Source organism: Cuculus canorus, chromosome 9 (genome assembly GCF_017976375.1).
Source record: "Cuculus canorus isolate bCucCan1 chromosome 9, bCucCan1.pri, whole genome shotgun sequence".
In the NCBI taxonomy this organism is placed as follows: domain Eukaryota; kingdom Metazoa; phylum Chordata; class Aves; order Cuculiformes; family Cuculidae; genus Cuculus; species Cuculus canorus.
This window is the reverse complement of record NC_071409.1, coordinates 20,652,786-20,679,898: the sequence shown is the minus strand read 5'-3', so window position 1 is coordinate 20,679,898 and position 27,113 is coordinate 20,652,786. Positions and strand designations below refer to the sequence as shown.

The 27,113-nt window shown below is 42.6% G+C and overlaps 1 protein-coding gene across 1 annotated transcript; it reads left to right on the top strand.

The window, feature by feature from the left end:
• The first annotated feature begins 1,746 nt into the window (after positions 1 to 1,746).
• Positions 1,747 to 18,580, top strand: SEC62 (SEC62 homolog, preprotein translocation factor). The gene is made up of 8 exons (XM_054074520.1): positions 1,747 to 1,899; positions 9,400 to 9,508; positions 9,894 to 9,999; positions 12,569 to 12,779; positions 14,411 to 14,503; positions 15,208 to 15,268; positions 16,167 to 16,286; positions 17,147 to 18,580. Exons 1-8 carry the CDS (start codon positions 1,864 to 1,866, stop codon positions 17,614 to 17,616), a joined length of 1,206 nt encoding a protein of 401 aa, XP_053930495.1. The 5' UTR covers positions 1,747 to 1,863; the 3' UTR covers positions 17,617 to 18,580.
• Positions 18,581 to 27,113: the final 8,533 nt, after the last annotated feature.

The window sequence follows — 27,113 nt, the reverse complement described above, 5'->3', positions numbered from 1 at the left end:
AGCCGCAGATGATGTACCATACCAAAATAAACCCAAACAAACAAGTGAAGAGCCAAGCATTAAAGGTGGCTTTATGAATCAGCACTAGATTCCAATACACAGGAGACACATGGGAATTAAGGTCTTAGAAGAGTCTGAACAGGTACAAGGGATGATGATCTGGAATGAAACGCAGCACGAGGCAACGGCACTGTTCACAAGGAGGGCAGCGAGCAGACAGGAGCATGGTTTGAAACAGCCTCTCCCATAGAGCAGGGAGGAGTTTCCCAGCTTAAGTTCAACTCATGCCTATGCAGGGATTTCAAAGAAGCTCTGAGCTATGCAGTGCTAAAACTCTTACTGCAGGCATTGTGTATTATTAGCAAGCCATAAGTTACAGATGGCTAAAACTTCTTCTACAAGAAAGCCTCTTTTTCAGAGTTGTCTTTAAGTTACTGTAAGCCAAGCACATAACTGTTAAAATGATTGCCAACTTAAAAATGTATTTTTTTAATAAATGCAGCTTGCCTACTTTTCACAAGGCATTGTTTTATTGTAACCACAAAAACTTGAATACCCTATAGCTACAATTTTATCTTTTGAATTATACTTTTATAGTTCATTTGCTCTGCAGTCAGTCAGCTTAATTTGTAACTTGTATAGATTTTCTGCCCAGCAACGGCAAGAGGAAAACATGCAAAAGAAAAAGACGTCACACCAGAAAAAGCGCAAAAACTGGCACAATGACTCAGGGGTAAATATGCTGCTGGAAACAATTTTAGGTTTTTAATTACCTAGTTTTCAGTCTGAGGAGTTCTGAAACTGTGGGTACAGGAAGGGGCAATAGGATTTAGATTGACTGGAAAAGATGATACAGTGCTGCACATAGTTTTTCACACCAAAGTGCCAGGGTATGATTTGGAAACATGGAGCCAGGATAACCTAACATACGCTTTGCTAACTTGAGTGATCTCACAGAGGAGGCATGGAGGACCTCTGACAACAGGCCACTTCACTCCATACATGTTGAATTCCAAGTCTAATTCCGTGGGCACATGAGAAGGTCTGAGCAATCAGAGCCTGTCTAAAAAGGCGCGCTCGCAGCCAAGAAAGCCAACTGTATCCTGGACTGCATCAAAAGGAGCATAACCAGCAGGTGGTGGGAGCTGATTCTGCCCTTCTGCTCTGGTGAGACCTCTCCCGCAGACCTGCATTCAGCTCTGGAGTCCTCAGCACAGGAAGGACGTGGACCTGTTGGGAGTGAGTCAAGAGGAAGGCCACGAAAATGATGCAAGAGCTGGAGCACATCCTGTACGAGGACAGGCTGAGAGAGTGGGGTGTGTTCAGCCTGGAGAAGAGAAGGCTCCGAGGAGACCTTAGAGCAGCTTCCAGCGCTGAAGGGGCTACGCGACAGCTGAGCAATTGATCAGCGAGTGGAGGGATAGGACAAGGCGGAACTGTTTATAGTTGAAGGGCTGGGGGGGGGGGGGCGGAGGCGGCTGAGGCGGGGCTGGAGGGCGGGGCTTGTGACTGAAGGGGTTGTGCTTGCAGCTGAAGGGGCGGGGCTTACTCTTGGGGGCGTGGCTGGCTGGCGGGGGCGTGGCTGAAAAGATGGGGCGTGGTTGTTTGTCTTGGGGCGTGGTCTATCGGTTGGAGGCGGGGCTAAAGGGCTGAAGAGCGGTGCTGATTCGTTGAGGGGGCGGGGCCGAAGGGCTGAGAAGCGGTGCTGATTGGCTGAGGGTGTGTCTGGTTGGCTAATGGGGCGTGGCCATTGTGGCCCCGCCCGCGCGCGCTCACGCCGCCTCTCGCGAGGCCTCCCCCGCCGCCGCCGCTGCCGCTGCCGCCGCCGCCGCCCACGTCACGGCCCCAGCAGACGGGGACAACATGGCGGAGCGGCGGCGGCACAGGAAGCGCGTACAGGTAGCCCAGGCTCTCCCTTCGCGTCCCCTGTCCAGCCCCGGGGGCCGCCCGGCCTGCCCCTCGCAGCGGCTTCCCGCGGCTTCCGCTGCTCCATTGCGGGCTAGCGGCGGGAGCCCGCCGCGGCTCCGGGCAGGCCCCGGCGGAGCTGCTTTTCCTCAGGATTTTCTATCGAGCGTCCCCGAATCCCGCAGAGGGGCCGAGGCCGCGGGGCTCTGCCCGGAGGGGGTGTTTGGGGCTGTTCGATCGCCGCGAACCAGTGGGGTTCGCCGCGCTGTAACGGGGCGAGCAGCCCGGAGCCCGAACCCGCCCTCTCTGAGCCACAGGCACGGTGAAAGCGCCTCGGGAACGAACGTGCCCCGGCCGGGAAGGGAGACGGGGAGGAAAGGAAATTGGGGGTTAGGGAATGTAAATAAACAACAGCGTCTAAAAATAGACTAATCAGCTTTGAGATCGCGTTAAAATGTAGTGATAAGGACGTGGTGTTCCTTAAAAAGGCAAAATGAAGCCTGTTTTCTTTTACCTGGACCGGACTTCTCAATATGTAACTTCAGCAGGGAGTTTGACAGAGTTTATAATGGATGTTTTGGGCATAGTTACAATGTCAGCTGCTCTAATGCCTGTTACTGTTATGTATTATTAACGCTAAGCCTCAATAGTGTTTGTTTGGAATTTATTGCTTTATGCTAAGTGGAGATAATATTCATAAAAGAAATCATAGAGCCATTCAACAGTGTGCACTTCATCTGTCATCCTTCTGCTTGGTTGCCCTCTCTCCTTTCTCTTCCCTTTCTGGCCCACTTTCCCTTCCCCCAAGAAGATGGAGATGTGCCTGTACTGTAATGGTTTCTTTTTTTACCTTTAATTTAAATTATTTTGGACAGACACAAAGAGTAATAATTAATCAGAGTCTTGTTAAGCAAGCCTTATCAATCCCAGGCATTCAATGAGTTATCGTAAAACATTATAGAATTACTCTCTCTGCATAATCATCACAGACCGTCCCTTACCAAGGACGACAATAGCTCAATAAAGCATCCATCAAAACCAAATTAAATGTGTGGTTAATGTTCTGTATTGTACCCAAGGCTGTGGTCTTGCCAGCACTTAAGCACATGCTTAATTTCCAGCCTGTTAGCAGTAGAAGTGTTTCCCGCATTGTCAGGAATGAAATCAATGTCTGGATGTTAACCCTTAAGGTTTAAGATGTGGCTTAAGTTTGTGATGTAATTACACGATAAACCAGTATTGCGTCTTAGTAGTTTGTCAGTGGATGTCAGCAACAACGGGAAGAGGAAACGGTGAACAAAGATGACTGTTGAATGCTCAGAGGGTGTTCTTAATTGGTCAGTGAATAAAACACGTGTTTTTTTCATGGTGCTTCATTTTGGGGGGGGGGGGGGGTTTCAAGGTTTTTGAACTTCATTGGCATAGTTATAGTACAGTTGTCATGTTTCAGGATAATGCTGTAAGTTCCATCTTTAAAATGAAGTGTGAGACACTTATTTGTAGGCGTTTCAAGTGCTTTAGAAGTGTGTGCTTATTGTAGGGTGATGTGTACCCCTTAGTAGACTTTACTATACTGTATGCAAGTCTGATGTTTGAGTATCCCACTGTCATTAAGCAGAGCTGTGTTTCTTGAGAGCAGTAAGGTTCTTGGCAGGAGCAGGTGTGTTTAGCTGTGGAAGAGACAGATGTAGTAGAGTTCGGTTACAAATACTGCAAAGAGAAGTTGGGTTCTGAGTGTTTTTTCATAGGATTTTGTATCTCGCATCAGGGTTAGAATTATGGTAGTTAGGTCAACTAATTGTACATGAGATGAGGCATGAAAAAGCCTTGATAAACAGTTTAAGAGTTCTGACAACTTTCCATGTTTTCCGTTGGGAGTCCTAAGAGGAGGAAGGATGTATTTGTTTTCATGAACAAGACACATTTCCTAATCTGTATTGCATAGCTTAGCCTCTTTCTCTGGCTGCAACAGTAAAGTTATGGAAGTTGCAGAAATCTTTAATTCAGAAGCTCGAATAAAGACATTTTAGAGGTAAGGTTTTCAAAGCGTCATTCCTGGTGGTAATCTAACTGTAATTAATGTGGACATGCAGTTGTGAAAAGAGACTGGTCTGCGGGAAGCAGCTTGCTTGAGCCACATGATTCAAATTGCTGAAATCCAGAATGCTTGCTGTATGCAAAGGAAAAACAGAAAAAATTCCTTGCTAAAGGAAAAACAACAGTGGTTATCTAATGACTAGTTGAATAGTTTTCCTTTAGACAGATACGTCTCAAAAGATGGAGGATGCCTGTTACTCCAGCAACTTGATCAAAGCTATTGCGTCTCTTGGAAGAAAAATACGCTTCCGTACGTATCCTTGAAATAATTCTCTTAAACACAAGATCTTCAGAGTTGGTTGCTTTGACAAGCATTCAGCTGGGTAACACGTGGCACTTTGTTGGCAGGTCTGCAATCTGACTGTTAAGTAGGCATTAAGTTTTAATTACATTGGCTGGATTCCATTTTGCACGGTTCTAGTCTGCCCATGTGAAGTTTTGTTTATCTTTTTGTTCTGATTAATGGCACTTGCAAAGCACCTTAGTGCTGCGTCCTCTGCTCTAAAAGTGTTAATGCGTATAGTACTGCTCTTATAAATACAGAAAACAGTTCTTAGGCAAATGTCTCACTGCAAATAGATGGCTGAGGTGGCATCAGTGTGTGTACATGCCATGAATGACACGTACCTTCCTTGTTGACTTTTTTTCTCTTGAGTCACTGGATTCAAGCTTTTAAATTCTCCTGATGAAGGACATCTGCTAATCAATATTAACTGTTCCAGCCTACAGTTCTGTTGTGTCTTGATTTGGAATCTGCTGAAAGGAAAATGTGCAACAACTGCATTGCTGCTTCCTGTGCTACAGTTTTTGTGAATGAGTGCAGAAAGGATCTTTAGAAATGGCAATGCAACCGTTTCTCAGTAACGCAGATTTTAATCGAGCTTGCTTATTTGTTTTCTCATAAATTCTAGTAAAGTTGAGCGAGATGATAACAAAGGAGGATGTCTAAATAATGTCTTTGAATGCGAGTGGAATTAGGTGATAGAGGAGAAAGAAACAAAGATTGAAGGGGGAGAAAAAACACAGAAGAAAGGGAATTAAAAGGCAGCCCCATTTGTCATTAAAACAAGAATTGCTGTCTTTTGAAAATCTGAGTTACATTTTTGGAGGTGGGAAGGGAAAAAGTTGAAACAGCTGGCCTAGGCTTATAAGAGGACTGCAGCTGGCACGTTTTGGCTTCAAAGTACTGTACATTGCTCCTATGACATGCTTTAGAACTCTGTATGTTTACAGCTTTTGCTCAAGTAAATTAGTGATGGCTGAAAAGAAAGGAGGAAGAAAACAAGTACTTCTATTTTTATAGGATGTGTATAAGACAAAAAAAAAAAGTCTGTTAAGTTTTCCTTACAGAAAAGAATTGATGCCCTTTTCTGTGGCTAGCACACAGCCACAGCAATCTGGAAGAACTGGTTTCTCTGCATGGCTCTGCTACAGTTTCCTTTAGGAGACCTCAGGCAATCCATGTACTGGTCATCAGTGGAAGAGGTGGACAATTTTGTGTTTATTAATTGCTGATGGAGTCCTAAGAGCAAATGTTAAGACCCTCTGTGTTTGCCGCCTACCCACTCCCCCCCCAGTGATCCATTGAGTCGTGCTAATTCGTCTGCCTTTTCTCTGTCCTACTATGTCTCGGTTTATTTTAGACAAAGCATAAAGGTTTCAGCAGGATGGATGAGGAGTACCCACTCCCCTGCCATAGAACATCTCCATGTCTAAGGTCCTGAGAGTCAACAGGGAAAGGAAGAAGATAATCGTGCAATTCAGCCCATCTTCAGAGAAGATAACTAATACAGTTTTAGTGTCCTTATAACATGAAGAGAAGTGGGAGGAATGGAACATGAGTTGACATAGTGTCATTTTTGACATAGCCTCTCAGCTTGAGAAACAGGCTGCACCTGACAAATGTGCTTAACTGTCGTCTTTTCCTTATCTGAAGGCTGCATAAGCTATTGGGCTTCAGAAGTCTTCTGTGAGGGATAATGTTCTGAAAATGTAAGCTCTCGGATATAAGAGCAAGGAAATAAATTCATTTTATTGATAGATATTTTATTGAAAACAAAGAATTTTGGTGACCCCTTGAAAGGAGAGGAGTATAAATCCTTGTCATGTGTTTATCTGCAGCTAGTATAGCTTGTCTTGTTAGCAATAGTCATAATTTACTCTCTTCTGATTTTCCAGAAGCCTTGTTTACATTACAGTGTAGTGGAAAGAAATCACGGTGTCTTGATTCATGCCTGTCTTCTCATAATTGTGATGCAAAGGGATAAAAATGAGTGAAGTTTCAGACGACAGATGTGCTCTGGCCTTTTGACATCCACTGAAGGGTTCCAGGAGTAAGAGCTCTTGAATAAGTCATACTTAGGTAGAGATAAAAGGGAGCAGGAGGCTCCTAGTTGCGCTAGTTTTAATAGCTCAGTTCAGATGTTTTTATTTTTAATGTATCCGGGCCTCTTTTCCGCTACAGTTCCAGCTGGAGGTTGAATTGCCTGGGAACTACAAAGTGTACTGAAGGAAGTTAAGAATGCACTGTGCTATGCTTTGATTTGGCAGATAATGGCAAAAAGATAATTTTTATTAGGACTTCCTTTCACTTCAGTGGGTCTGGAAGGTCCCTGGGTTGAAAATCTCAGTGTCGCTTTGTGAATCTTATAGGACAGAATTTTGATAGGGATGCTTGAGAATGCTTCTTGTAAATCTTAACATTTCAGTGCACTTCTTGTAAGTAGGTAGACCAAGCACTGCTTTTCCTGTCTTCCTGTAGATGGAGTTCTTCTGTCTAGATAAATAAGAAATTGGGCGTGATTTTATTTTTAATGGCGTTTTTGTAGAATTTGTAAATTATCGGAGAATTTATATATTGCTAAATTTTGCATGCTGTCTAGTGACAACATGCATTTTCAATATATAAAATAAAAGTAGGTGCAAAGGTCTAGAACAAAAATCTAGAACAGAATTATTTACAAGTTTGACAATCTCCTGGTTTTTATTAATTGAGACCAGTTTAATGATAGACTTTTAATGCAGAAGACATCTTGGACCATTCCAGTATATTGCCTGAAATATTTCTTGAATCTTCTCTATAAAAGCAAACTTTAAATATCGGAAAGTTTTCATATGTTTTTTAAGGTTGTGTCATTTGTTTTAAAGCTTTATAATTTACTGAGAACTACCCTTTGATTCATTTGTATGATCTTTTTCTAAATATATAAGGATTAAATGTGTGCAGTTTGGCTGATTTTACAGCTGTACATGAAGATCAGTTAACTGCACCTTTAAAAAGTTGTGCTTTAGATACAGAAGTTTTCACTGCTTTTGATGATTTTGCTTTATGATGAAATGGGATATTTTTTCCTGTCAGTTGTCTGGTTTAATATTTTAACAAAAGCGTGACTCTGCAAATAAAGGGATGAAAAATGGGGATTAAATTGCAGGGGAACCTTTTTCAGAATGAGCTCAGTTAAATTGTTGCAGTCTCTCTCACAGGGAAACTTTTTTGTTTGGGATATTATGAAACCATCCCACAGAAAGGACAAAGCAGTAGATAGTGAGGGGCAATCAAAAAAAAAGTCCTGGTGCCAGCCACGGCCTGTGTAGCGCATCCCGTGACCTAGCAGAGTCGTAAATATTTTAGGAAGGAAAAAAAGCCCTAGCAGAGGAATTAACGTGAACGCGAGTATCTGTGGCTTCTCTGACTGTTGTGCAGTCTGTGCTGTGAAGAATGTTTGTCCTGTGAGGAATTGTTCCAAGTTTGATTTGTTGATAGCGAATACCGCTAGAAAAGCATTATTTTGAAACACAATTGATGCCTGTAGTCACTGGTCTCCATGGTACCTTAGCCCGTGTGCCATCCAGTTATGATTGTACCTTTGCTTGTTTTCTCTAAATGTTTTATAGATAATTTTGTTGCTATTAAACCAAGTCTGGCTTGATACCAAACTCAGTGATTTACAGTTACTGGTGCAGCTGTACCGTGTAAGGGCACATCAGACCACAGTGAACAAATTATGTGCGTACGTGCACTGTCAGTTAGTGAAGAGTTTTCCCTGAGTTATCTGACATTTTATACAGATTTTCATTTAAAAAAAAAAAAAAAGGATTGAACATGGAGAAGGAGTTATTGTAATCTGTATGAGGACTATTAGTATTATCTGGTTTAACTTGGGCACGTTTCTGAAACTGTCTGACTGGTCAGTGTGAGGGCATATTTCTGTATACTTATGAAGAATTGAGACTTTAACAAGATCCCAGGAATCTCAGAACTAACACGCTGTGAATTGCTTTTGGTCATTTGGGTACGTTATGTCTGTATTATTCCATTTAAAATTGTCCTTGGTTAGGAAAAGCAACAGTTGTCTCTGGAAGGATAATTCATTAACCAGTTGATTTTGAAAGTCAGCTGTACAAACTGTTGAAAATTAACAACTCTCTCACCATCTGAAGTTTTTATTCTGGTGTAACAATATCTATTTGATCTTGTATTTCCACTTAGCAGTGCTGCTTGTGATATTATGTATCTGAAAAGCGGTGATGGATGTTGTATATGATTATTGACCTTTAAAAGCATTATGTCTTTAAATAGAGTCTTTGGTGATTTATGCGAATATATAGAATTCAATTAATTTTGGGGCTTCTGTAATGTTTCTTCGGCTAGCAAGAGAAGAATAGGTACAGAAAAGGTACTGCCAGTCTGAAAAGATGTCCTGGTTTTAGCCTGTTGCTGATCTGCGAGTAGCCAGGGGACTTGGAGAATTAAGCTTTAGTGACGAACTCATACAGAAAGGAACTTTGAGAAAGTTTGCGTGCATTGGCGTAATATGCCAAATGTGTTCCTGGTCTCTAGACTGGAAGAATCTCCTCAGCAGTACTCTGAAGTTCAAGTCACTCTGTAGTCAAGCAGCCATACTGGTGTTTTGTAGCCAAACCTTTCAGCATCTTTCCAACATGGTTTTCTCTTTAGCATGAATTTCAAGCTACTCTGTATTCTGTCAGTGCGCCTACATTGCTGTCATTTCATACATACTCAATTCCTCTCTGTTGTTTTCCTTGCTCTCAGCTTCACAACTATTTCATCCAAGCTTGTGTGCCTTAAACAGCTTTCTGTGTGCCCAGCACACTCCTCTTAGTTCCTCCTTCAGTTTGCTCTTTTTACAGAGCTGTTAGAGTTCATAGTCGTTACCTTTAGATCGTCTAACTTATGAATTCCTGCTTTTCTGCTTTATGCAGATAGGAAGTTATTGGGAAAAATGACTCGACCTATTTTCACATCTCTTACATTTTATTTATTATCTATATATTGCCATAAAATAATGAGGAATTTGCAATATTTGTTTTTTGAACCCAAATTAGTGTCTTTTCCATGTGTTTAAAACTATTAATTTTGCACTTTTACTGTTGCAGGATGTTGGTGAGCCATTCAAAGAGGAGAAAGCTGTTGCTAAATACTTACGTTTCAACTGTCCAACAAAATCCACCAACATGATGGGCCACCGTGTTGATTATTTTATTGGTAGGATTGCTTTTAACCAAAGGATGATGCTTTCTTCTTCTAACATTGTACTGGGGGGGTTAGCTGTTTTGGTTTTAGTATTAGTGCTTTATCTAATAACTAAAGATCTTACAGTTTGGTTTTGAAAATGTATCTAGGTGTTAGATAACTGTAAAATTTGTCTTGTCAGCCTGAAGTAAGCACGGTAACCTTTTTGCTCTGTCATTTAAAGATGTGTAGCTGTCAAGAGTGTGATGTATTTCAGAACAGTGGCTGGTCTTACTTTAAAGATTGAGATGTGGAACACCACCAGAACTGACTTGACTGGTTGGTTAGGTTGAAGGACTAGATGTTAAAATAAATGTCATTGATTTTAATGCCTTTTCAATTCTATTTTTCTGTCTAGCATCAAAAGCTGTGGATTGCCTCCTGGATTCCAAATGGGCAAGGGCAAAGAAAGGAGAAGAGGCTTTATTTACTACCCGAGAGTCCGTAGTTGATTACTGCAACAGGTATGACCTAGCCTAATTCGTCAGTTTTATTAATGAGCATTGTTATCAAGATGTCTTAGTTATTTAGGAACCAGTTTCTCTTAGGCTTCATGTATTCTGAAACATTTGTTGTTGTACATAAAAATAATGATTCTGGTTTTGTTACTGTCTTTGAGGGTGTCACACCAGAAATGGAAACTATGTCGTTTCATTGTCTTTGTTGTCAAAACTTTCTCATGCTTTCATTATGCTGCTTGAGGCAGCAAGGAGAACAAAACAATTTTCCTAACTTTGATAGTTATTTTAAGTCAGCAGAGTTAGAGCTTTCAAACTTCTGCTTTCCATTGCCGCAGTTTACCATCATGGCAGAAGCTGAACTTTGCGGTTCAGTTTATGCCTCTCAAATGGAACATCTGCTGCTTAGTGTGCTCAGTGCTTTGTTTAGATGAGTGGCATATCTGACTATACCTCATTTGGTGCAGGCACAGAGGATTAAGGAGACTGCCTTGACTTGGAGAGCTCCGTGAAAGCTGTGTAGAAATGAAGAATATGACTAATACTTAGTCTTTTTTTCTCTGGCGTGTCTTGGATATCCATCCACCAACATGAGATTCTTTCCACCATTCCAGGGCTGAGTTAGGGCCAGTTCTGTGTTTGTCCTTGAATGCTTGGGCTGGCTTCAAGAAAGTTTAATGCAAGCACAAAAATAAAGTTTCACTTGTAGAGTCTTTGGACTGAGGTAGAATTCTGTGTGTTTGTTTTTTAGTTACGAAAGCATCAGATGAGACAACAGTTGGTTAAGTCCACTGCTCTAGTAGTGTTAAGAAAGCCTTTGTAGTGTCCAAAGAAACTTACTTTGACCCTCTGTTCTCTGGCACTGGTTTCTATCACCAGTATGATTCCATGCCCTGATGATCTGTTTGGTGCCACACCATGTCTGCAGTTTGCAGTTTGCTTTCTCCCTTCTATACTGCTAATAATGCTAAAGCCACCTTTGGTTGTTTCCAGAGTTTTGAACATTAGCACTGTCTACTTCCTTTGCCTTTTGGGAGGAGTGGAGGAATATCAATACAAAACTAGTCCCTTTGGTGTAAAAGGCTGCTTAGGCTCCTACTCGTATTAAAAATAAGTACTTTACAACTTTTGGTGCAGCTATTGTTGTTTTCCCTGCTCTATGAAACAAAGGACAAATAGCAGATTCTGCTTCTTTATCCTGTGCCGGTTGCATCGATCAGTTGCATGTTTAAAACAAGTTTCGAACTGAGTTCCTAATGCTGCTCCAGTAAATAAGGTCTCCTGGTACCATCTACTTATTGATCTAAGTTCCTAAGTTTTCTTTTGAGAGGTTTGTTTGCCAGTAAGCTACATCAATAATGCCTTGTTCAGCAGATCAGTAGGGGGTAAACAAGCTGGAGTCGGCAAGGAGCCTGGACTTCATTAGTTACGTCGAGGTCTGTCCTGCTTCTGGACCTGGCTGTTGGCTGCACTGATGCCGTGGTTCTGTGCTCCAAGCAGTAGGTCTTGCACAGTCCTGTCTATAGGCAGAGGCAGCTCCTGCAAGTGAAAGCTGCCCTGCAGGCCAGACCTGTCCTGTGGGCTGATCAGGACCTGGCCCTCAATGTTCCAGCTGTGGAGAAAAGTAGTTTCTCCCCAAACAAGTGGTTTGCTGTTGCTAGAAAGAAAATCCATGTCAACAATTGTCTGAAGGAAGGTTGTTTTTATATACCCGCAACACATCTATTTGATAGTTGGGATGCACACGAGTTTAATTGGTAGAATGACCTCTCTCATTAGTGAGTTTTCCTAACTGGACGAGCAATCCTAGCATAAGGATTTGGTCTGCAGCAAGAGATGAAAGAAATTAGCAACAAATAAAATAGATTTGATATATTGGATGAGGATTTTTGGTGTGAGTGGGTGCTTGAATTTCACACCCCACTGCTTCCTCTGAGTCTGAAGAGCAGGATTCTGTAGTGCTCTTCCTATTCTGAGTTTGGCTGTGCTTCTTTCAAGGACATTACTTGTTGGAGACAACCTTAAGATTACCAAATCTTACTCCCTGGTGCCCTGCTGGACATATACTTGCTGTAAGGGTTGTTTGTAGCTGACACGAATGGAATGCTTGCATATCTACTGCAGTTTCATTTTATTAACTGTTCACCACTTACCAAAGAACTTGATAAGCTACGTGCCCACTTTCTTATTTTTGCTGCGACATACATTGACATGAACTTGAAAATAAATATTGATTGGATTTGCATTAATGGGGAAAATAATCAAATTTTGGCTTACAACACCCTACCTCTTGTGTATTCATTTATATCTATGCAAAATGCAGAGAAGAGTATGTTTTGTACCCAGTTTTGAACAGATGAAAAAAAAAGCAGAGCAAGAGATGAGACACGAGATAATTAGGTCTGGTGTGTTTAGTTGTAAATAGAGCAGATGGCGGTGACCTCTGTCTCTCATTCATGCTATTAGTGATTATGTTAGATTGATAATCTAGAATGGTATTTAATAACATAATTGAGTGTAAATGTTATTATCATGGCCACATTTAAATGTACTGTGTAACTGTTTTCATTGTAAGACTGCTGAAAAAACAGTTCTTTCATCGGGCGTTGAAAGTGATGAAAATGAAACCTGACAAGGATACAAAGAAAGAAAAGGAAAAAGGAAAGGCTGAGAGTGGGAAAGAGGAGGAGAAAAAGAGCAAGAAAGAAAGTGGCAAAGATGAAAAAACTAAGAAGGAGAAAGAAAAGGAAAAGAAAAAGGATGGTGACAAAGAGGAGTGTAAGAAGGTAAGTAATGTCTGTAAGACAGGAGACAAACCTGTAAGAGAGAATACATGAACTGATTGTTAAGATTACATTGGCATAAAAATACAGTTGGCTATTCTAAAATGTGACATAATTTTTTTCCCCTATTCTCATCTCTAAAATATGCTGCCACTTTTTTTTTTTTTAACTTTGGAGTTGTTCTGATTTTGATCTAGATCAAAAAAGAGGCTTCAATTTGGCCTTTGTGTACCTCGTTATCTCTCGATGTGGACTGAGTTAATCAAGAACCACACCTCCTGGCTGCAGCAGGCAGTGAGGCTCTGTGCAAGTGGCCATTGGCATAGAGTGACACATATGCATCGGACCCGACGTCTCAAACCAGTGCAGCCGCACATGTGAAACAAAAACAGTTTTGCAATGTTTGGTACTAAGAATGTTTGGAATGTGATATTTGATATGTGGTGCTTGTAAATAGCTCTGCAATAGTGGGTCGGGTTGGGTCTGACAGCTCCATTACTAATCTGCACAACAGCTCGTTTTCACAGACTTCGGATTTACTTTCTTTAAAGTTCAGACTCCTATATACCGTACAAGTTTTCATGTGCTTTTTTTTTCATGTTTGCATTCCTGGTTTATTTTATTAGCAGAACAGAATCCCTAAATTAAATAAATGTTAGGAATCTGCAGGAGAAACTTGAGGAGGGGGTGTGTTTTTTGTGTTGGGTACGCTGCTGTGAATGCCGTGAGAGTTAGTAGGACAGTGCTCAGAAGTTATTCCAATTCAGATGCTCCTAAGTGAAACAATGGCACATTTTGTGAGAGTTACAGTCTGTTTACAGAGAGGGATCTGGATCTCAGAAGAAAGCTATGTGGCTAATAAAAGAATAATAAGCAAAAGAATCTTGCTGGCAGTTTAAATGTAGAAGCCAGTATAAGATTACCTAACTCTTGAGGTACTCTAAAATGCTGATGATGAAAGTTATGAACTCCTCCAATTCCCTGTCTACATTATTAAATGTAATGTTAATTTTTAAATCAATCATTATTTATTGAACTGATATTATAGTGGATTATATAAGCCCCTGGGTAGTAACTTGAACAGCAGAGGACAACAATTAGGAAGTTAATTTCAAGGAAAGAAATGAGCAAAGAGTAACAGCAGATAGGGAAGAGGAAGCACAAGATCCAAAAAAAGAGATTGAGGAGAATAAGGAGATAAAAATGGACTCTGAAAGGATGCCCATGTGGTAAATGTGACAACAAGATACTCAACTACTGTAATAAAGTTGGTGGTTATGAAGCGCCGTACCCTGTTCTTGATCTTTGTGCAGACTTTCTGGTAATATCAGCAAAGCGTTGCTATGCATTTGAAGACATAATGTCATCCTAAAGTTGTAGTCTAGTCCTTAGACACTAACGAAGATTAAAATTTCACTCTCCTTACAATTTTCCTTTATTTTTGAGGTACCCAGTTGGTAACAAATGAGAGCAGGAGGAAATAAAGCATCTTTACTTAGGATCACGCTCACACTTTTTTTTTTTTTTTTTTAAGTTTCTGAAAAGTTACCAGACTCAGTAGGTTAAAATACTAGAAATTAAAACCCTCTTAATTTTTAGTTTTTTAAATATATATCATTTGTGTTTGTCCTCAGGATGAGACCCCAGGAACACCCAAGAAAAAGGAAACTAAGAGGAAATTTAAACTTGAGCCACATGAAGACCAAGTTTTCTTGGATGGCAATGAGGTATGGTTTATGGGTACTAACCTTTAGTGTCAGTGCATTGTTGTCAGAAAATGGGTTACATTCATGGACTTCTGCAAGTGATGACTGATCTTGAAACGTCAGATATTTAGATATTCGCAAGGAAGTTAGAGGGAGACAAATGTAGGACAGTAACTTGAGAAAGGCTGACACCAGTGGCTGAGCAAATCTGGTTCAAATGGATCCACAGTTCTTGCACAGACATTCGGTAGAGTGTTGTAAGCATAGAGGCTTAGATTACAGCGCTGTGGAGCAGAGGGTGCAGTTATATTTGCCTGAGGCCATCGGATGGGGCGAGCTGAACTGAGCGTTTCAGCTGTTGCTTTGCCATGGAATCACTGGCAGTGCCCTGCCTGGCTCCTCATCGTGTCCTGCCTGCAGCACAGTGTCCTTAGGCCTCCTGCCCCAAGGCTCAAAGCACCATCAGGCCTGCAGCGTGCTGGCTTTCTGTCTCTTTTTGCACCTCTCTCACTGGCAGAAACCGTTTTCAAGTCCTGTTCAAAGCACAACCCTTCCTCTAATACTGCCCCTTGCCCTGCTCCTCCACCCTGGTGCGGCACTGACCGCAGGACTACTTGTTCAGCAGCAAGTGTTGCAGCATGGCAGCAGCTCTGGGATGAGGGAATACAGCAAATCAATTATCGGAGCTTCCTTTCCTAGTGTAAACCAGATTGTTTCTGTTGTAGGTGTATGTGTGGATCTATGACCCCGTTCACTTTAAAACTTTTGCCATGGGACTTGTGCTTGGTGAGTAAGAGCAGATACTGGTGAGCACATCCTAATTGTAGGCAGAGCATCAACGGGACTGTCTCTCCTTGGAGCGTGTGCCTTTTTCCTGGATAAAGGCTTGCTCTTCAGTTTCAGCATGATTTCATACCAGTCATGGTATCTGAATTCTGATTTCGGGGTGCAGGGGGCTACATGTGATAAAAAGAAAAAGCTGAAACATGCTTTAGGAAATGGCTGAACCTCCACAAGTTTGCAAACTGTTTATTTCTTTTGCTTTAAGCTAACAAGGGAGACTCCTAATAAGCAAACGTGGGTTATGTAAAAATGTGTAAAGTGTTAAAGGAATTATTTTAAACTGTGAATGATGCCTTTCTGACCTGAGAAGTTGTGTTTGTGTGGAATAAGCCCAATCATGTATATTAATTTAAATATAAAAATCTAAAAATTAGTATTGATGTTAAGTGACACCAGTGGGCCAACAGATCATTGTACTGCTGGTCTAACACCTGCTTCCTCACCTTAAGAGAACCACCTTTCCTGAGAATCCATGTTGTCACTTGGGGCCATATTCCGGCCTTTGGGCTGCCCTTGGGGCCACTATGATGCTCAGCCAGCTCCCTGTGCCTGTGTCCTCTGCTGCACTGGTTCTAGGCAGCCTCCTGCTCCCCTGTTTGCCATGCTCTCCCCTCTGAGGCGCTGTCATTGCTCTGTTATCATGCACAGCGACTCAGAATTACTGATGGTGGCATCTCTTTACCCAAAATGAAAACGGGAGCAATGGTTTCGGTCAAGGTCTAGGGTACTCATACCGTGTTAAGCCAGTACCTTGAGTAACTGGTAAGCCTAGAACCTCTGTACACGCACCAGGGAAAACTCATCGTGCTTCTCATGCCTTTCTTCTTATCTTTCTGTTCAGTGATTGCTGTGATAGCTGCCACATTGTTCCCGCTCTGGCCAGCAGAAATGCGCGTTGGTGTTTATTACCTCAGCGTGGGCGCCGGCTGTTTTGTCGCCAGTATTCTCCTTCTTGCCGTTGGTAAGTGCTGACCTTCTTTGCTTTATCAGCAGGGGAAGTCTGAAAGAGCAGAAACACAGGCTGCTTAAGTGTGGTCCAAGAAGTGGGACTGTCTGGTGACCCGTAGGCTGTGGGTAGCTCTGGGCAGGCTGAGGATGTGCCTGTATTTCCCTCCTGGCCACCGGGTGTCAGAGCTGGGCCGCAGAAGGAAAGGCTGGGGCTGGTGTCACTGCTTATGTTTGGAGTGGAGATGTCTGTGCTGCCTCAGCTTAAAAACAAAAAGGCAAAACAAAGCCCAGACCTGTCTATAAGAACTGATTCAGCAGTGAGACTGGTGTACCCGGGATTTTAAAGCCCTTGCATTTCTTTACCAGAAGGGATAAGAAGCCGAATCACAGATAAGAAGTGAGTTTAGTGGGGTGGAGAAGACATGAGAACAAACCATTCCACAGTGCTGCGGCAGGAGGAGAGATCTTAAAGGCTTATGGTGATAGGACATGGGGCAATGGGTATAAACTGGAGAGAGGCAGATTTAGATAGACATTAGGAAGAATTTCTTCACCATGAGAGTGGTGAGGCACTGGCACAGGTTGCCCAGGGAAGCTGTGGCTGCCCCATCCCTGCAGTGTTCAAGGCCAGGTTGGATGGGCCTTGGGCAGCCTGAGCCAGTGGGATATCCCTGCCCATGGCAGGGGGGTTGGAACTGGATGATCTTTAAGATCCCTTCCAACCCAAACTATTCTATGATTCTATGATCTTCTCCCGAGGTTGCCCCTGTCCCTGCCTCAAGGTGGCTGTTAGCAGTGGGTGTCTCCTACACCCCAGTTGTATGGTATGGATGTTCACAATAAAAAAAAAAAACCTTTCCCTTTTCTGTACAGCTCGCTGCATCCTTTTCCTTATCATCTGGCTCATCACTGGAGGAAGGCATCACTTCTGGTTCCTACCGAATCTTACAGCAGACGTGGGATTCATTGACTCCTTCCGGCCCCTGTACACACATGAATACAAAGGACCAAAAGCAGACTTAAAGAAAGAGGAAAAGTCAGAATCCAAAAAGCAGCAAAAATATGACAGTGAGGAGAAATCAGACAGTGAGAAGAAGGAGGAAGACAATGGGAAAACAGAAGCAACAAGGAACTTGGGAACAGACGGCTCGGGAGGAGAGCGACATTCAGACACTGACAGTGACAGGCGTGAAGACGACAGGTCCCAGCACAGTAGTGGAAATGGAAACGACTTTGAAATGATCACAAAAGAGGAACTGGAACAGCAGACAGATGAAGGGGATTGTGAAGAGGAAGAGGAGGAGGAGGATACCGAAAGTAGGCCTTCACATGAAAAATCATAACTCACTGTGGTTTTGGGACTAAGTATGTGCAAATGGTTGGATTTTCTTTGTTGGCTGATCACCAAAACATAGACCGTACAGTAGCATCTTTGTTTGCTGAAATACACACCTTACCAAACAGTTTTATATCTAGTTCCTTCATTTTTTTAACCATTAACTTGATTACTTGGTACCATGTTAATCATTAATATCCATTGACAGAAGTTTTATCAATCTGACAAGTTTTCTATTGATTGATAGATTGCCCAGATCGTCCTCAAACACACTGAGAAACATCATTTTCTGGTACTTGCATAACTGGTCAATTAGTTTAGCTTCTCAAACTTGCTTTTGTAAACCAGGTAAAAGTTGAATGACCAAACCTCGGATTATTCCTAGTTATACTCATTTATAGCTGGTTAGATAAAGCCCTCCTTAGCCCACAACTTTCCTGATATCTTTCTTGATTTTATTTTCAAAAGATTGTGAAGACTTTCCTAAGAAAACTAGTTTTAGCAGAAGCATTTTGCTGAAAATATAAAAAGCTGGTAGTGCTGAATGTGGCTGCAGCGTTCTCTTTCTCCAGACTGTGCCAGCAACTGAGGAAATCCAAACTGGTTTTGTACATCTGGTTCAGAGAAAGGTGTCATCTCCAGCAGGTGAAGGAAGCAGCGCTATTTGGAAATCAGGGCTGTTTTCTTTCTCCTGCTCCATCATAATTAAAAAAAAAAAATGTATTCTGTACATAATTTACAAATAAAGCAAACCATTTACTTTAACTGCTACTTATTATTTAGAGATTTGATCCAGCATTTGGTTTGTATTATTAAAGCCATTTTGTGGTGTATCTATCGGAGAAATGCAAGTCAAGAGGACCTCACAGAATATTTGTGTATGATTGGTAGCTGTTCCACAAGAGCTTTAGTTTTGTGCCAACATTCCATGTATTTGAGTAAATTGATCTTTATTAAATGAAAGCAAACAACATAGCTGTATGTATGCCTTAATGTTAAAACTTTCTGTACTCTGGAACTGAAATTCTTTTTAAATGGAAGAGGCAGGGGAGTATTCATCTGTTCAGAAATACAGGTAACTCCAAGCTAATATTAAGTGACCATTAATAATTTGTTTATAAATCTCTTGGAGCAGTCTGTGCAGTTTCTCTTGCGCATCCCTTTCCACTGGATGTTTGGAGGATGTACTGTGTGTTTTGGTTGATGAAGCGCTGTGGGAGTTAAGATGGCATCGTTCCTCTAGATGGCATTCGCCATAACTATAAGTGCAATCGTCTCCTGGACCCACTCAGAAGATAAGGGTAAGCTTGACATTTTCATGACTGACTTGGAGAATTTTTATTCCCGTCCCAAATTGCTTCCCCTTCCATCCAGCACTGGCATTTGGGATGAAGATACTAATTTTTCTGATTGTGCGAACACATACATCATCATGAGTGCATTCATAAACAATTCCTGGATACGGTGTATTTGCTTCTTAAATCCCCTGAGTATTTACTCCGTAAAGAAACAGATAAATGGATCGCTTTTTTATTAAGATAGCTAAAAATTAAAGGACACGTTGCCTAAACATATTGGCTTCTGGGCACTTGTGTGTAATCGCTGCTGGAAATACCAAAGGAAGGCCCGTTGCCCCCTGCAGTACCTTACTGAGATGCGCTGTGTGGTGATGAAGCATCTTGAACAACAGCTGCCTTTTCCCCCATTCCAGCAGCTGCTTCCAGGCGCTCTCTGCTCACACAGAGGTGAGGTGCCTTTGTGCCAGTGGTGAGAACAGAGCTGCCTTGCTGTGCGAGAAGCTTCAGCTCCTTGGCACTGTAATTCATGACAGAGCTGACAAGCTGCCCCCACAGCTTGCCTCATCACCCCCCCATGGCAGGGGGGTTGGAACTAGATGATCTTTAAGGCCCCTTCCAACCCAAACTATTCTGATTCTATGATAACCCTTGCTTTTACCACCCAAGTGCAAAGTTGCCAAAAGCTGTTCTGTAGTCCTTAGGTGGGATTCCTGGTGATTCCAGTGGGAGCTAAACCAAGCATGGCTGACCTTTTGCAGGGGTCTCTTCCAGAAGTTGTTGCCAAACTGGCATCTGGGAGGGTGCTCGCCCATCCCGAACACAGTGGAGCGCGTGCGCCAGCAGCGTGTCGAGTGGTGGCTCAGAGCAGGCAGCTGCGCTTCTGCTGGATTGGGAAGAAATGAATGCAGTGGGTTTCAGTTGTTTCGAGTGTCGTTTCCTCCTAGAAATGAAACGTCTTAAGGGGCTTGCTGAGAAAATAAGGTTGAAATGGTCAATTAATAAATACTGAAGCAATGTTGTCTTCTGCTTCCTGTTATGTAGGATGTGCCAGCGCTACCCACGTGTGGCCTGGGACAAGTGTCTGGATCTCAAAATTAACTACAACAAATCTGTGTGATCACCTTAACAGAGCTCCATGCCCAGGCAGCCGCAGGCATTGAATTCATCTTAGACTTTCACCAGATCTGCAGGGAGCAGCTCTGCCCCTTCTGAAGCAGCAGAGGGAAGGGAGGTCTTGGTGGAGCCGTTTGGTCGTTAAGGAAAGGGCTTCATGGCCTGTCACTGTAACGGAGCACTTACTGCAACGATTCCCCAAATAATCCTGAATTATTTGGAATGAGGTGGTGAGAGGAGTGATTACAACATGCCAGTAAAATTGTGAGGACTTAGCGGTATCCTGACAAATGGTTCCTGTCCAAAGAGAGGCAGTCACAAAAGCACCTGGCTGCATCTCAGTTATCAGGACATTTTTATATCAGGTGTTTCAAAGTGTTTCTTACCGATTTTGACTGTTAACTTCCAGAGTTGAAGGTGACCTTATGGGAAGGAGTGTGTACATACATACCTGAGGGTTATTTAAATAAGTGGTCTATTAAAATATCCTTCCTGCAGTAATATTTCATAATGGTCTTACTGATACTCCTCACAGTGTTTTAGATACCCAATATAATTTTCTTATTATTTTTCCTTGCAAGAAAATAGGGTTATTACTAACTTTTTTGAAATTAAATAATTTCTGGTAAACACACAGAGGTATTTAATGCAGAGCAGTATTTGGTGAAGATGCTGCACCCAGGCATGCTCTGCTTTGGGGTAGATACAATAACCTCTGTTCAATTGGGGTGTTCACTGTTCTTAAACAAAGGCAAATCTTTCTCTAGCAATTAAAAATTATTCTTTGACAGACTCACCTATGTCTTTATCTGTACAAATGTTGCGGTGCTGATGGGGATGCTCGTGTCTGTCCTGATGAGCAGTTTTTGAATAGCAAAAAAAAGTGTTCAAAAGTGTTTTGAACAGCAGCTGCTCAGGGGAAGCATTTGCTTTCACCTGCTGGATCTTGGCAGGTTTTTCCCATTTTATTTAATACAGAGATTTATCTACTCGTTGCTCATCTACACCTGTTTCAGTTTCTGTTTGAAATTAATACCAGATGGAGTTCACAGAGCACCATGCAGTGCGAAGTGGGGCAGGTAAAGTAAAACAGAGAAGCCTTGGTTCCTCAGTCAGCTCTTAAATTACATTTTAACCAGGCCTTGCCTGCCTTCTGTTGGCTCAGGAGGAAGGCTGACAGCAGCACCTGCCTTAGGTAAACATTACACGAAGAAACATGGAAAATATGCCTGCCCAGCTTAGCCCCTGGTTCACCTTCCTGCATCCCCTGCTTTCCTCTCAGCACATAACAGCCATGGCACTGCGCTGTGAGAGCCTTGCTAGGCTGCTCTCCAGCTCCCCTGAGAACATCATTCTTTTCTAATGGGGTCACAATGACAGTAAAGTGATATTCAGACTTCACAGTTGGCACCAAAAGCACTGGGCAACAGAGAAACATCCTCTTCCAGCTGCAGTTTACTGGCAGCAGCTGGAAGTCCCCATCAGATTCCCTCTTGGATCTGTTGGCAGGTTCACTTCCAGTGATCTCAGTTTACAGAGTAACCCCTTTCTGTCTGCCTTACTGCTGTTCTCTGCCCTTTTCTGCCCTTGTGCAGTTGCTGAGCTGCTCACTCCTCACTATTCCCACACCACAATCCATACACTCCAGCCAAAAATCTAAGCAATTTACAGAACAAAATACACCTGGATCCCAGCTGGAACAAAGGCCACCATGGAATGGAGAAGTTAAATATTGGTACCTACTGTTTTCCTCTCTGGAGATGCCACGGTGGGGACAAAAGAGCTGCTTCATCATCACTGGGTGTCCCAGAGCCTAAGCCAGCCCTTGGTCCCCAAAGCCCCATGGGCCTTGCTGTGGCTGGCACAGTCCTGCTGATCACAATGGGATGTGTCCCCAGATGTTGCCTCATTCTGATCTCCATGCCCTGCACTGCTCTGCGCCACCATGAGCTTGGGTAAAAGAGATTTTCAAGTAACACCATGTCCTGCCTTTCACAGAGCAGACGTGAGCTGCAGGCTCACCAGGGCACCCCTGGCATGTGCCCTTTCCTGGGCCAACCCTGCCAAAGGAGCCCTTGGCTTTGGCTCCAGGAACCATGGAGGTACGAAGTCTGGACAGCAGAGAGGTTCAGAATCCTAACGCGCGGATCTGATGGCAACAACTGGTGATTTTAAAAACAGTGCTGGCACTAAAGCACCCCACGAAAAGTGCTCTGGCCTTAACTTACTTATTAACGGAGAGCTGAGTCCTTTTAACTTCCAAATTCACTGCTCCTCCTCAGGTTAGTGTTTGAAGAGAGGAGAGAAGGGCCATCGCAAGCTGGCTGGAAACACCATCAGGACAGGCTCCAAAGGACTGCCTGCGAAATAAAGCAAAGTGGAGCAGAACCAGGACCCTGAAACCCAGAGGTATCCTTGGCTTGACTTGGCCAAGCTGGGGATGCCAAAGCCATTCGCCAATGACAGCTCGAGTCACACTGCAGCTGTAATTTCACATCAACTGTTCAGATAGAAATGTTCCATACACACAGATTCTGTACATATTATTTCTATAAAGCTTGGATTTCCTTTACTACCTTATATTTAAATAGAAATTCTTCACAAATTCAGAGTAGTTCCACAAATCTGTAACATCACAAAATCAGGAGAGGAGACAGACTCTGGTGGTAATTTTTCTGCTCACACTGAGTGGTCAGAAAGGAATGCTTCAGCAGGAGATGCCCGAGGACTGCGCATCCTCTCCACAGGCATAGCCATCCATCTCCTGGCAGCTGTGGGAACGGAGGGCTGCATCACTCGCTGCCTGGCTGATGCTTTATCCAACCACTTCTCATACAGTTTCAAAACCCAGCCCAGAAACGTCTGAATCATGCAAGATTAAACCAGATTATTTATTATGCTATTTTTACCAGAAAGTCTTTATCAAATGTTTTCCAATACCCAAAGCGGCTGTGATTATGATGGAACTTCTTAGTGGCTCTAATGTAAAATCTACTGCTTGGTATTCAGCACGGAGATTATCACTAAGGTTACCTTTTATATTTGGCAACTCTTGCTAGGAAGCCCGCTCTGTGAAAGTCTCCACCTGTTTGCCAGCAGACTTACATGGCAGGTGTGCTGACTCTCAAATACAGAAGAGATAAAGAGATCAATTCTGTTAGGGGCTTTTAGAGAAAGCATGGTGATCTATAACTACCTGGAATACAGCTGACCCCCAGCTCACTCCAAAGGGATCCTCCGGCTACCTTGGTATTTTGTCTAATAAGAAGGGTTAACTGGCTTCATTCCTAAACTCTCTCATCACCCCCTCTCTATCAAATCAGAATAACAGCTTCACCCCATGCTGTAAGGATAAACAGGCTGCTGTTTGCAAAACACTCAGATGTAAGACCTGGGACACTGACTTCTAACAAACGCTTAGAAGTCACAGGTACTGAGCTGCTGAGCATGAATGACTGCCGATTCCAAGCATGGACTGGTCCATAGCACCACTGTACACGAACACAGCACTGTAGCTTTCTCACTTAAAGCCTAAGGAGAAGGACAAAACAATCATATCAGTGCAAACAAACTGAGACTGAGCAGCTGCTGAATGTTTTCAATAGACTTCCCTGGTAATGGCTGGTACAATTTCATTAGGGCTTCTGGTTTTATTTAATAAAACATTGGATTATTGTACTTGTCATACAGCAACAGGTGCAGGAGAACAAAAGGCACATTTCCTGACTGTGTCCACAAAGAGTCCATTCCTTACTGTCTGACACAGTAGGCATTCCTGTTGCCAGGCCTATTTCTGAATGCGAAAATAATAATCCTTCAGAAAAATAACTATTTTTTGATAAAACGCTTTTGAGAGAGGAGGTAGTTTGGAGTTAATAACAGCACTATGCAAACAGTTTCCGAGTAAGTTAAAGTAAAGAGAGAGCTAACGGTACTTGGTAAACATGCTTTAGATATAGAACAATGTATTCTCTACAGGTGGTAACCACCATTAATCCCCATCATGTAAAACAGAAACCAAACAAAAAGTAGGCTACACTTATGATCCCTGAAAGTACTCTGTGGCCTCGATCCAATAAAGGATGTAAGTGCTCACAAGGCACTCTTGCAGTTTACCTTTACTAATCAATAAATGAAACACAGATAATAGTCCCAAGTGATTCTCGCTGGCCTGAACAGTAAATTCTTATTTTCTCTTTCTGGCATAGGAGTTTTCAACCAATAATGAAGAAATGCTGTTTGCTGAGAATCGGAAGATGCAGTTCTGAATTGTTCAGATTGACGGTGCAATTGAAATGACACTGCTCCCCTTTTTAGCTTCCTTTTAAATGAAAGCACCACCATAGAACCTGTTTAAAAATGAAGTCTATCGGCAGGTAGTAATATCCAAAAAGGTTCCAGATGATTACTGGCTCTATTTTGTTGTTTGTCAGCAACAACAGACAACAACAGTGAGAGTAGGATCACACCTTGCACTCTACGTTGGCTTCAGTCTTGTCACAGTGACCAGCAAACCATGAACTCGGTTTTATAAACTACTGTTTTGTGTAATGTAGTTATCAGAGCCTTGCACTTCCCATCTTTCTTCTAGTTCACTTTCTTCTAGTTCACAAAGAAAAAAATCTTTGTGCCAAAGACAAGCAAAACCCAAAAAGACTGCAGTGTCATCATAAGCAGAGCGAGCAGAGCGAAAGGTTACACCTTATACGGTGAAAGCACGCTGCGGCCACACAAACCAAGGAAATACCACCCCTGAAAAATGCATCAACCATGTACTGCACTTACTAGATTTTCACTGAATAAGCTGAGTCAAAACCCCATAACAAGGTGCCTTCAAATTAAAATTGCTACAGAAATACCTACAGTTTCTTCTCAAAAGGAACCTCCCAAGAACAAACCTGATGGTTTTAAGATGAGCAGCACCTCAAATAATTCAAATCAAGACCCAGGTGCTCCTTGTCTGCGCTTCTGAAAGATTTCTGAAAAGTAAATGAAAACATCTTTTAAGTGTGACACTGGTCAAGTATTTTGTTCTTTGAAAATAAAGTTAGTTAAATAGTTCATTAGATATGCAGCTTATTAACTATTTTAAATCTCCATAAACACCATGCTGTCTGTCTAAGACATGCAGCCTTTCAGGAACAGCAACTCCACAACCGCTTGCTCATCAGCCATTGCAAAACTCGGGCTGCTAATCCTGTGCTGACAAGGGATAACATCTAATAGGGCATTAAACATGCTCAGCTGGGCAACATCCAGTTAAAGGCACATCTAGGAAAAAGAAAAAGGTACAAGAAAGGCTGTATCAGATTGGCACTCATCTCCACATACAAATACATTCCAGAGACAACATTCTGTGCTCGCCACCGTCTATTGCCATGGTTGTTACCTCTGTTTGTTTCCAGTTTGAGTCACGCCCAATTCCTTGCCTCTCAGGATTTTGTTTTTTCACAACAATTTTTCCAGGAGTTCCCTTCACGATGCGTAGGTTTCTCCACACACAGCATCGAAATGCATAAATATGTGTTAGATCTCCCTTGTCTTGCTCCCACATGTCCAAGATGCTAACAAATGATTTCTCAAAATACACAAAGGTAAGTTTTAAATGTATTCCTCCTGCTCAACTGAAAAAAAGAGAGAGACGACAACTGGTTTCTGAAGAACAACACATCCCAAACAGAACGATCCAGGGAAAAGGAAAGATTCAGTTCTAACTATATGGGAAGCACACCTTTTACTACTTCACATGATGGTAGCAAATCTTATTCACTGTCTACACCTGCCCCTGTTGGTAGAAAACCTCCTGGCGCCAGATAGGGCAGTACTGACTCTGAAGCAGAAGCAACACACAGAAACTCTGCAGCTCCCCACTGGTCTTTCTGAGTGGCTTTAGGAGCCACAGCGAACCCTGGGGCTGCAGCGCTGAGCTGCATCACAGAAGCGGGGAGAGGATAGAGAACCAGTGTTCTGTGAGGACGCTAACCTTGTTGAGCCACTCTGTTTCTTTTAGAAACCCATCAAGTTAGATTTAAAATCAGAGAGGGTTTTTTTCTTGTTCCTTTCCCCTTTGTCCTGAATTCCTACCATGACAGTTAATTTCAACAGCAGAACACAAAATATGAGCAACCAGCAACAGGAAACAGTCCTAAAGAAGGAAGGAAGCATCTACGCAAACATCTTTCAACTACATAGAACCACAATACAATCATCTGAGAAATACACAAATGGCTTTTGCAAAAGCCTGGAGGAGGCAGTCTCCCATCCAATTTTCACGCACAGTTGCCTGCATGCAAATAGAAATTAATTTCTTAAACCTTTCTGTTGCTGCACGTGAATATAAATGCATTATTCTTAATCAAGAAACTTGGGCTTGAGCCATCATTTACAGATTACAACATTTGCCAAGTACTTGCAGGTTTTCCTGTGAAGCTGCAAACCAAGCCAATGCTAAAGTAGCACCTGTCCTATTCAACAGTGAGTGTAAGCAACTCCTAATGCAGTGACGAGGACTGGCCAGCAATGAGCAATGCATTTGATATCGAGGGCATCCCATCTTCCAGTATCGTTGCTCTGCAAAACAAGAAGATGGGATGTAACATTCAGAAGCAGAAAACAATCACTTGAGAGTAAGCAGTGATAAGCAAACTTTCCAACAAGCACCACAGAAGGCCTTGGTGGAGAAGAAGGGAAGCCAAGTAGTCCCAGTGTTAACTCAGGGTGTAACTTGGGCAACACCATGCTCCTGTGGGCCACGCTGAGGAGCCTGCTTAGAAGACTTACTGAGCACAAAGCTGACATTCTGTGCCTCGTAATCTAGAGGTCACACGCTTGTTAGGAATTTTTTATCAGCAGAAAACAATGTCTAGACTGTCCCCATCCCCTCCTGGTTGCTCATTTCCACCACCTCTGGTATCTCCCCACACAGGCCAGTACAGTTCCTGCAGTCATACAGACATGACTAGAAATAAGCACAAGTTAGACAGAATGTCCCTCTGATATCATGTGTTTTTTCAGTGTTTTTCCAGACACTGTTCATTCGTTGGAGAAGATAGCATCCTGTGTTCAGTCTGATCTGTGCTGAACAAATGTGTCT